Source organism: Sapajus apella, unplaced genomic scaffold (assembly GCF_009761245.1).
Source record: "Sapajus apella isolate SASKATOON/1434 unplaced genomic scaffold, GSC_monkey_1.0 scaffold45, whole genome shotgun sequence".
In the NCBI taxonomy this organism is placed as follows: Eukaryota; Metazoa; Chordata; class Mammalia; order Primates; family Cebidae; genus Sapajus; species Sapajus apella.
In genome coordinates this window covers 15,209,990-15,220,728 of record NW_022436985.1, presented here as the reverse complement: position 1 = coordinate 15,220,728, position 10,739 = coordinate 15,209,990, and the positions used below count along the sequence as shown (strand labels likewise).

The 10,739-nt window shown below is 42.6% G+C and overlaps 1 protein-coding gene across 1 annotated transcript in view; it reads right to left on the bottom strand.

Annotated features, from left to right (window-relative positions):
- Window positions 1-1,710: 1,710 nt before the first annotated feature.
- SCD5 (stearoyl-CoA desaturase 5) overlaps window positions 1,711-10,739 on the bottom strand; it is a 171,579-nt gene continuing 162,550 nt past the window's right edge. The window contains exons 4-5 of the mRNA XM_032239780.1: window positions 8,322-8,554; window positions 1,711-2,311 (exon numbers count right to left, since the gene is read on the bottom strand). Coding sequence (XP_032095671.1) covers window positions 2,121-2,311; window positions 8,322-8,554 — 424 coding nt within the window. The 3' untranslated portion in view covers window positions 1,711-2,120. The remainder of the gene's footprint in view (window positions 2,312-8,321; window positions 8,555-10,739) is intronic.

The window sequence follows — 10,739 nt, the reverse complement described above, 5'->3', positions numbered from 1 at the left end:
AAGGTTCTATCTGATGGCAGGGGACACAGCTGCTGTGGGGCAAAAGATGGGCGGAGACTTCGGTGGTGCAGAGGTGAGGCTGAGAGAGGCAGGACTAGAGTGAAAACAGGAGTCCCTCTCCTCCACCTCTGGTAACTATTGGTGGGGCCTGGAGAGGGGAAGGTGTCCTTCATGCTCCTATGGGTGACATATAGGAATGGATTCCCATTTATAATCTATAAGCACTCTTAGTGACTGCTGGTGAGTGAGAATCAGGGAACAATACCACTGGGAGTTCTGCATTCCAAATAAACCTTGCTGGCTTCCCCTGGCTGTTGCCTAAGCCCAGTAGGATAGGACAGGCCTGTCTTCAGGGGCTGCTCTCAGGGGCTGTTGTTAGCCCAGCGCCTAAATCCAATGCAAGTCATATGGTCATCATGACGCATCAAGCACTCTGGAAAGAACATTCTCTAAATAGCACTGAAGTATGGGGACAAGAACACCAGTGAATTCATGATCATTTATTGTAAATCACTCACAGTTCACACGTTATCAATGGCAAAATAACACTGTTAGACACCTGCTGGATGAAGAACTTCATTGTGACAATTTCCAATTGGCGTCATATCATTTTCTAAAATTTAAAATGTTAACTTTTAAATTCTACATCTTTTCTGAAAATATCTATCTTCAAAGTGCTCCAATACCAACACTATAAGCCCTTTCTTTTGCTCTAACATCTAACACAAAGGGCACGCTGTCCCATTAATTCCACATGCTCTTTACAAAGCAACTACACATACAAAATTTTTTAATCTAGAAGCTACATAATGATCACTTTATATTTTGCTGCAAAATCAATGAAGGCTGCATGCAGGTGAAACATTAGTAGACATGGAATTCTAGAAAACTGTTGGTTCTTAAGATCTGACGGCCTGATGTGGAAAATTAATATGCTTATTTAGCAGAAGTAGCTGAAGTACATGCATCAGTGGCTGGGATCAATTAGAATATAAATTAGGTGTTTAAACATTTAAACAAGAGCTTAATTTGAGCTTCATTTGATGTCTGGCATGTCTGAGTTATACACCTTTAAGATGACAATGGCAAACAGAACAAAATCAAACATCTAAACAGGCATGATTTATACAGTGGGCTGGGCTTAAGGCTCAGAACATGAAACGAGCTGGGCAGTGAACAAATCTCTCTGGAAGCAAAGACAGTAGAGCATTAACAAGCTATAAATATGGCAAAAAAAATATACAAGAGCCATTTCCTGTATTCTCATTTTTTTCAGTTTTTGATTCTCTTAAGCAAACAAAAAAACCACACACACACACAATAATTACAAAACAGACACATTCTTTAGTTACCGCATAGACCCCCCTTCTGTCTTCTACCCTGCCTCTCTGCTCCTTCAGATGGTTGTTCAAAAGCAATGCCAGGTTAATTGGTAGAAAATAAAACAAGTGCTCTCCTGAAGCACACTGAAAGAATATTACATTCCTTCATCCTGTCAGGGTTAGCAACATGTTCAAGCACATGACAATGTATAGTTGACGTATTTTAGCTACAGCGATTAAATCACATGTCCATATTCTAATGTTAAATCGTACTAATCTTGACTTAAAAAGTTTTTTTCGGCCGGGTGTGGTGGCTCACGCCTGTAATCCCAGCACTTGGGAGGACAAGATGGGAGGATTGCCTGAGGTCAGGAGTTTGAGACCAGTCTGGCCAACATGGTGAAAACCCATCTCTACTAAAAATACAAAAAATTAGCCAGGCATGGTGGCATGAGCCTGTAATCCCAGCTACTTGAGAAGCTGAGGCAGGGGAATTGTTTGAACCAGGGAGGTGGAGGTTGCAGTGAGCCAAGAGATCATCCCACTGCACTCCAGCCTGGGCGACACAGGGAGACTATGTTTCAAAAAAAAAAAAAAAAAAAAAAAAAGTTTTTTCATTAATAATTGTATTTCAACATTATTTTATTTTGAGACAAACAAAAAAATTCCCAAACCACATAGTTTCCGTTCCTTCCCCACCCTCTGCCCCCTCCCACGATCCAATGTACAAGAGAACTATTGTAACAAAAGCCATGAACCGAGGTGGCAATGGCAGACTGCGGGACGGCTGCTCCGGGTTCAAGCACTGCCATCTCCAGTCCTGGCCTTCCGGGCCTTGATCATCGGCTTGGTTGCCCGTTTGCGGTCAGTGGCCAGCCCCAGCCAGCACATGAAGTCAATGAACCAGGTGGTTGGGTTAAAATTTAAGCCAAATTCACTCGCAGAGTAGTCAAAGGGAAAGGTGTGATGGTAATTGTGGAAGCCTTCACCTGGAAGACAAAGTGGGCATTGAAATAACTCAATCACAACTTCTTTGCATAGATTTTTTTTAACACCTATTTTTTCAGGGTTTGCTGTTTGCAGAATATGGTGTCAGGCTCTGAAGAGCAAAAGACTTGGTTACTGCCTCCAAAGGCATTGACTTACTTAGCTAAACAAACAATATGAACAGAAAAATAGCAATAAAGTTATCAACATCATTGCAAAATTAATTTTCCTGTGTGAACTGTGACATGATACCATGACTTCAGAGGTATTCTTCTTAAGGTAAATGCTAAATGGCTGGTAACAGATCATTCTGATGTACTATTATTTAAAAAAAATAGTCTCTGTGGGCTGGAGTGATTAAAAATCCTTTTTTGAGGAGCTCAGAAGAGATAAATGAGAATCATTCAAATAGGTAAGTAAATTAAATATCTTTAAATATCCAGAATGTACTTATCTGTTATTCTACCCCTTCCAGTGGCCAGTGGGCAGCTTTTGCTCTCTTAATTTTTTAAAAAGATGTACTCATGGGAGCTCTCATGGCTTCTCTTATTTGATTTTTTAAATTTCTTTTACATGTTTTTTAATTGACAAATAAAATTTGTATATATTATGTACAACATGTGGTTTTGAGAGATGTATACATTTTGGAATAAATTGAGCTAAGTGACGTGCATTCCCTCACATACTTACATTTTTGTGATAAGAACACTTAAAATCTACTCTCAGTGATTTTCAAGAATACAATACATTGTTATTAACTGTAGTCGCTATCACCATGTTTTACAATAGACCTCCTGAACTCATTCCTCTTGTCAAACTGAAAATTTGTACCCTTTGACCAACATCTCTCAACAGCCCCGCCTCTGGTAACCACCATTCTACTCTGCTTCTATGAGTTCAGCTTATTTGGATTCCACATAGAAGTGAGATCATGCAGCGTTTGTCTTTCTGTGCCTGGCTTACTTCACTTAGCATAATGTCCTTCAGGTTCATTCAAGTTGTTACAAATGACAGGACTTTCTTCTTTTTAAAAGCTGAATAGTATTCCATCATGCATATATGATACATTTTCTTATCCATTCCTCTGTTGATTCTATATCTTGACTACTGTGAATAATCCTGTTTAAACATGGGAATGCAGCTATCTATTCAACATCCTGATTTCATTTCCTTTGGATATATACCCAGAAGTAGGATCGCTAGATCATATGGTAGCTCTATTTTTAATTTTTTTGAGGAAGCTCCATACTGTTTTCCATAATGGCTGTACTAATTTACACTCCCACCAATAGTGTGCAAGGGCTCCCTTTCTCCACATCCTCCCCAGCACTTGTTATCTTTTACCCTCTGATAATAGTCATTTAAATAAGTGTGAGGTCATATCTCATTGTGGTTTTAATTTGCATTTCTCTAATGATTAGTTGATTTGATTTTCAAAAACAGCTTTACTGAGATAAAATTCACTCACCATACAATTCACCCTCTTGAAGTATACAATTGAATGGCTTTTGATATATTCACAGTTTTGCATCCATCACCACAACGAATTTACAAGATTTTCATTACTCTCCAAAAAGCCCCACATGCCTGAGCCATCACTCCTCAACCACCTCCCACTCCCTCCCATTCCTGTTTTCTCTCTGTAGATTTGCCTATTTTGGATGTTTCATATAAATAAAATCATACAATGTATAGTCCTTTGTGATTGGCTTCTTTCACTTAAAAATGTTTTTGGGGTTCATTCATGTTGTATCAAGTATCAGATCTGCATTCTCTTTTTACTGCCACACAGTATTTCATTATATGGATGTACAACATTGTACATATCCATTCATCGGTTGATGGACATTTTGAGTTGTTTCCACTCTTAGTTATGAATAATGTTGCTGTGAACATTCATATACAAGTTTCTGTGTGGACATATGTTTTCATTTCTCTTCAGCACAAATGTAGGAGTGGAGTTGCTGGATCATATAGTAACTATTTTTAACGGTTTGAGGAAACTGTCAGACTCTTGCTTCTTAAGTGGCTACTAGTCATCATATAGTTCTCCAGTTGACCACGTTTAAAGGATTTTGCTCTACAGTGAGTACCTCAAGATGGATCCATCTGTGGTCTGCAATTTTCTTTTAAATTTAGGCCATCCCTACCTTGCATATTGTCTCCCCGCCCATCACTTTTAGTGTTTTTCCTGGATTAAAAGGCAGTATGGAAAAGTTTCTTCACCCTATTTTCAGAAATAGGCACTATGATGTATTCCCCACTCCACTGCACAACTGGGTATGGCAAGAGCTTTCCAAGGACCTTGGGGAGGCAAACTGCCTGGGAGTCCAGTGCTGACCTGAAAAGACTTATAACCGACACCCCCTTCCTTAGGGCCGGTGTTGTGGCCACACTGCCTGAGTCTCCTGGCCCATCCATCCCTCCATAGTGACGGTCCATCTTGTCCCCACTTCTGTCTACTCTCGGAATCAACACTAGCCACAGCTCCCCTCATTACAGTCCTTTCAGAAGATGCAGGACGAGAAGCGGGGAAAGCCATAGGAAGGGTCAGGACATGGCTCCTCCTGTTTTCCAAGGCACTTTCTCCCTGCGTATGCAGTTACTCCATGGCTAAATGTGGTGTTCATACCACCTGCTGTTGCTGCCATCAGTGTAAGTTGACAAGAACTTTGATCCCTGGGGTCTGAAAAACAGATGGCCCAAATGAAGTGATGGCAGAATCTCATCACCGAGTGACACGGAGACCATTTCTACTCAATAGTAGAACTTTCCTACTGTTTGATCTCTGTGCTCAAGGCGCAGCTTACCAAGAAGACTGAGTTGCTTCTATAAAGGTAGAGCTAATATTTCTTAATCACCTATCATGTACCAGGTACAGTGCTAAGTGCTTTAACAGGTATTAACTCCTTTTAGCCTCATGCCTCTGAAGTAACTGCTATGATTATCCCTGCTATGATTAAAACAAGGACGTAAATGCACAGAAGGGACAAGTAAGTTGCCTAAGAACACATGGCTAGAAATAAAAGCAACGTCTCGAAGGCTTGTTTCATGTAAGCACTGGTGAGAACAGCCTGTATTGACTCATCTAACCCTCTAATGAGCCTAGGAGGAGATAAGTGCTACTGTTACCCCCACTTTACAGATAGGGACACAAAAGGTAGAAAAGCGGGTGACTTGCCCAGAGAGTAAATGGAGGAACCAGGACCCAACCAAGCTCACTGACTCCAGGGACCTCGCTCTTAACTGCTTTATGGTCCCGTGAGATGCCAAGTCTTATTCCTCCCATGTCTTTGTTTGAAGGCCTTTTTGCTTAAGCTCTGCCAAATGATTGGACAGCTGAGGCTAGAAAGGCCAGTGCAGTTTGAGAGAAAAGTCAACGGCTGCTTCTCCTTTAGAACATTTCCATGGTAATGATTAATAACTACTAGTTATTGATCATCCGCTATGGGCCAGGCACTGTGCTAAGCAGCTTACATGTTCTTATGAAGTAGGTAATGCTATTCCCGTTTCAAGGATAGGAAAGCTGTAAATCAGAGAGATCATAGAAGTTGTCCAAGAATCAGGATCCTAAAGCCAAAGCTCCTTTGGCAGGCCAAGGAAGGCAGATCACTTGAGGTCAGGAGTTCGAGACCGTCCTGGCCAACATGGCGAAACCCCATCTCTACTGAAAAAAAAAAAAATACAAAAATTACCCAGGCATGATGGTGGAGGCCTGTAATCCCAGCTCCTCAGGAGGCTGAGGCAGGAGACTTGCTTGAACCCAGGAAGCAGAGGCTGCAGTGAGCTGAGACTGTGCCACTGCACCTCAAACTGGGCAACAAAGCGAGACTTCATCTTAGAAAAAAAAAGCCTTCAAATAGGAAAGGAGGAAGTCAAATTTGTCTTTATTTGCAGACGACATGATTGTTTATCTGGAAGACCCCATCGTCTCAGCCCAAAGTCTCCTGAAACTGATAAGCAACTTCAGCAAAGTCTCAGGATACAAAATCAATGTGCAAAAATCACATGCATTCCTATACACCAATAACAGACTTAAAGAGAGCCAAATCAAGAATGAACTGCCATTCACAATTGCTACAAAGAGAATAAAATACCTAGGAATACAGCTAACAAGGAACGTAAAGAACCTCTTCAAGGAGAAATAGAAGCCACTGCTCTACGAAATAAGGGAGGACACAAACAGATGAAGAAACATTCCATGTTCATGGCTAGGAAGAATCAATATCATGAAAATGACCATACTGCCCAAAGTAATTTACAGATTCAACACTATCCCCATCAAGCTACCAATGACCTTCTTCACAGAACTGGAAAAAAACACCTTAAACTTCATATGGAACCAAAAGAGAGCCCACATAGCCAAGTCAATTCGAAGCAAAAAGAACAAAGCGGGAGGCATCACACTACCGGACTTCAAACTATACTACAAGGCTACAGTAATCAAAACAGCATGGTACTGGTACCAAAACAGAGATATAGACCAATGGAACAGAACAGAGGCCTTGGAGGCAACACAACATATCTACAACCATCCAATCTTTGACAAACCTGACAAAAACAAGCAATGGGGAAAGGATTCCCTGTTTAATAAATGGTGTTGGGAAAACTGGCTAGCCATGTGCAGAAAGCAGAAAACTGGACCCCTTCCTGACACCTTACACTAAAATTAACTCCAGATGGATTAAAGACTTAAACATAAGACCTAACACCATAAAAACCCTAGAAGAAAATCTAGGCAAAACCATTCAGGACATAGGCGTAGGCAAGGACTTCATGACCAAAACACCAAAAGCATTGGCAACAAAAGCTAAAATAGACAAATGGGACCTAATCAAACTCCACAGCTTCTGCACAGCAAAAGAAACAGTCATTAGAATCGGCAACCAACAGAATGGGAAAAATTTTTTGAAGTTTACCCATCTGACAAAGGGCTGATATCCAGAATCTACAAATAACTAAAGAACTAAAACAGATTTACAAGAAAAAAACAAACAAGCCCATTCAAAAGTGGGCAAAGGATATGAACAGAAACTTTACAAAAGAAGACATACATGAGGCCAACAAACATATGAAGAAATGCTCAATATCACTGGTCATTAGAGAAATGCAAATCAAAAATACATTGAGATACCATCTCACGCCAGTTAGAATGGCGATCATTAAAAAATCTGGCGACCACAGATGCTGCAGAGGATGTGGAGAAATAGGAACACTTTCACACTGTTGGTGGGAGTGTAAATTAGTTCAACCATTGTGGAAGACAGTGTGGCGATACCTCAAGGACCTAGAAATAGAAATTCCATTTGACCCAGCAATCCCATTACTGGCTATATATCCAAAGGATTATAAATCATTCTACTATAAGGACACATGCGCACGAAGTTCACTGCAGCATTGTTTACAATAGCAAAGACCTGGAACCAACCCAAATGCCCATCAATGATAGACTGGACAGGGAAAATGTGGCACATATACACCATGGAATATTATGCAGCCATCAAAAAACGATGAGATCATGTCCTTTGTAGGGACATGGATGAACCTGGAAGCCATCATTCTCAGCAAACTGATACAGGAGCAGAAAATCAAACACCACATGTTCTCACTCACAGGTGGGTGTTGAACAATGAGAACACATGGACACAGGGAGGGGAGCACTACACACTGGGGTCTGTTGGAGGGAAATAGGGGAGGGACAGTGGGGGGTGGGGAGTTGGGGGGGGATGGCATGGGGAGAAATGCCAGATATAGGTGAGGGGGAGGAAGGCAGCAAATCACACTGCCACATGTGTGCCTATGCAACAATCTTGCATGTTCTTCACATGTACCCCAAAACCTAAAATGCAATAAAAAATAAAAATAAATTTAAAGAAAAAAAAAAAAAAGCCAACACTCACGTTCACTGTACTCCAATCCACTGCTTCTCTTTACTGATTCCACAAAACAACTGAGAGGCCAAGAAAACCTGGGCCATCATTCTGCCCACTGGCCCTCAACACCCCTACTCACCAATGGCACCCAGAGTGACGAGCGGGTTCTGCCGAGGGCTGATGTGCTTGTCATAGGGCCGGTTTCCATACATGTGGGCAGCGCTGTTGACCAGCCAGGTGACGTTGAGTGAGATGGTGTAGCGGAGAATCGAGGCTAAGAAGTAGGAATTCCACAGACTCTCTCCCCAGATGTACCAGGGCACCAGCGTGGGGACCACAAAGCACATGAGCACCACGGAGATCTTATAGTACCTGTAGGGCAAGACACCGTATCACCATGACGATCCACTGATGGGAGAGGGGATGGGCTGAACAAGTCGCAGGAAAAGTCAGAAGAAAGCCCAAGGAGGGAACTGTGCTACTCAGCTCCTTCAATGCTTTTTATACACAGAGGCCTGTGGTGTGGGGGTCACAGGACCCATACACCTGCAGGAGTGAGGCAGATAACACAGATCTGACAACTGGGACAGGCGGAATGCTATAGGAAGCGGTAGTCCCTGTGGAATACTTCAGAAGAATTTCAGCATAGTCAACATTGTGCTGGCCAAACCCATGTATCTTAGAGCCACATTTATCCACAAGCCGCCAGTCCGAGAGAGCACCAAGAGATTTTTTCATCAATCAATCTGACATTCAGGTTTTCTCAAATAATTTTGAGAAATTTTTAATTCTTCTTAAATAATTTTAGATACATGATTCTATACTAACTCACCTTGGTAAAAAGGTAGACAGTCTTCCACCTCAAAAAAGTTCTTTGTCCATCAAAGACTACATTCCAAACCAGCAAAAAATAAACAATAAGGATAGAAACAGGTATGGCCACATACAAAGTAATCATTAAAAGGCAAATGACTGGCTGAGCACTGTGGCTCACACCTGTAATCCCAGCACTTTGGGAGGCTGAGGTGGGCGTATCACAAGGTCAGGAATTCGAGACCAGCCTGACCAACATGGTTAAGCCCCATCTCCACTAAAAATACAAAAAAATTATCTGAGCGTGGTGGCATGTGCCTGTAATCCCAGCTACTCAGGAGGCTGAGGCAGGAGAATTAGTTGAACCCAGAAAGCGTAGGTTGTAGTGAGCCAAGATTGCGCCCCTGCACTCTAGCCTGGGCGACAGAGCAAGACTCTGTCTCAGAAAAAAGCAAATCACCCATAGTTTGAGTTCTGGACCTACGTATCCAGCAAGCAAACATTTACTGAGTAACTACTATGTGCCAGCCCCTGAGTGTTACTCATACATGAGGTTAAGTGCTGGCGATTCAAAGACAAGTTAGGTGCAGCCCCTGCCCCAGGGCTTCAACCAAGTGAAGCCACTGCTCACCGCCCTCTTGCCAGGCAGGATTGCCTCTATGCAGGGGCAGGAGAAGGGCTGTAACGTGAAAGTATCTGAAGCTACCTATTTAAAGCGTGTTCCTCCTCGGCCTCCCGCAGCCTAATCAAGTTTCTGGAAGGCCTCTGTTAAGATGCATATGTATGCACTGGGAGTGCTGGCACAGTGTGAGGGCATGAAATTTGATAGGCAGAAGACTCCAACCTGAGTCCAGATCTGATTATGTATGCTGAACATGCCTCTTTTTTCTTTTTTTTCTATTGTATGGTTCTTTCTTTCAAAAAATTTTTATTTTAAGTTCCAGGATACATGTGCAGGATGAGGAGGTTTGTTACATAGGGAAATGTGTGCCATGATGGTTTGCTGCACCTGTCAACCCAACACCTATTTATCCTGATGCTCTCCCCCCCTACCCCACTGACAGGCCCCAGTGTGTGTTATTTCCCTCCCCGTGTCTATGTGTTCTCATTGTTCAGCTCCCACAAAAAAGTAAGAACATGCGGTATTTGGTTTTCTGTTCCTGGGTTAGTTTGCTGAGGATAATGGCTTCCAGCTCATCCATGTCCCTACAAAGGATATAATCTTGTTCCTTTTTATGGCTGCATAGTATTCCACAGTGTATAGAACATGCCTCTTTTTATTCTTTCCCCCTTCTCCTGTGCACAGTTAGATGCCCCGCCCTCTGCCCTGCCCCACCAAAAAAGCAGAGCATGAGGCAAGGGCCTGTGTCTGGGCAGTTTACTTGGGGATGTGAGCTCCATTGTCAGGCATGGATGGGCAAATGGGCTCAAGGAAATGGGGCATAGGGAAGGCCATGACTGCATGCATTACTGCAGTGACCGCTGCTGGGGCAACTGAACTTGGATTTTGATGGGACACAATATGCCTCTGGATTATCCCCTCAGGGAATAAAAGAAGGGACTGTTTTTCCATTGGCTCCAATACCTCCTTGGCATCAAGGGGTGCCACATGGGGTATTAGCTTCCTCACACGTCCAGGTTTGCTTGGGTCAGAACAGCTGAGTGGGCTCTGCAGGCCTCTCAGACAGGAAGTAAGACAAGCTGCACAGCTCAGCAGGGTGCTGTTCCACGGAGCCGGCAGGTG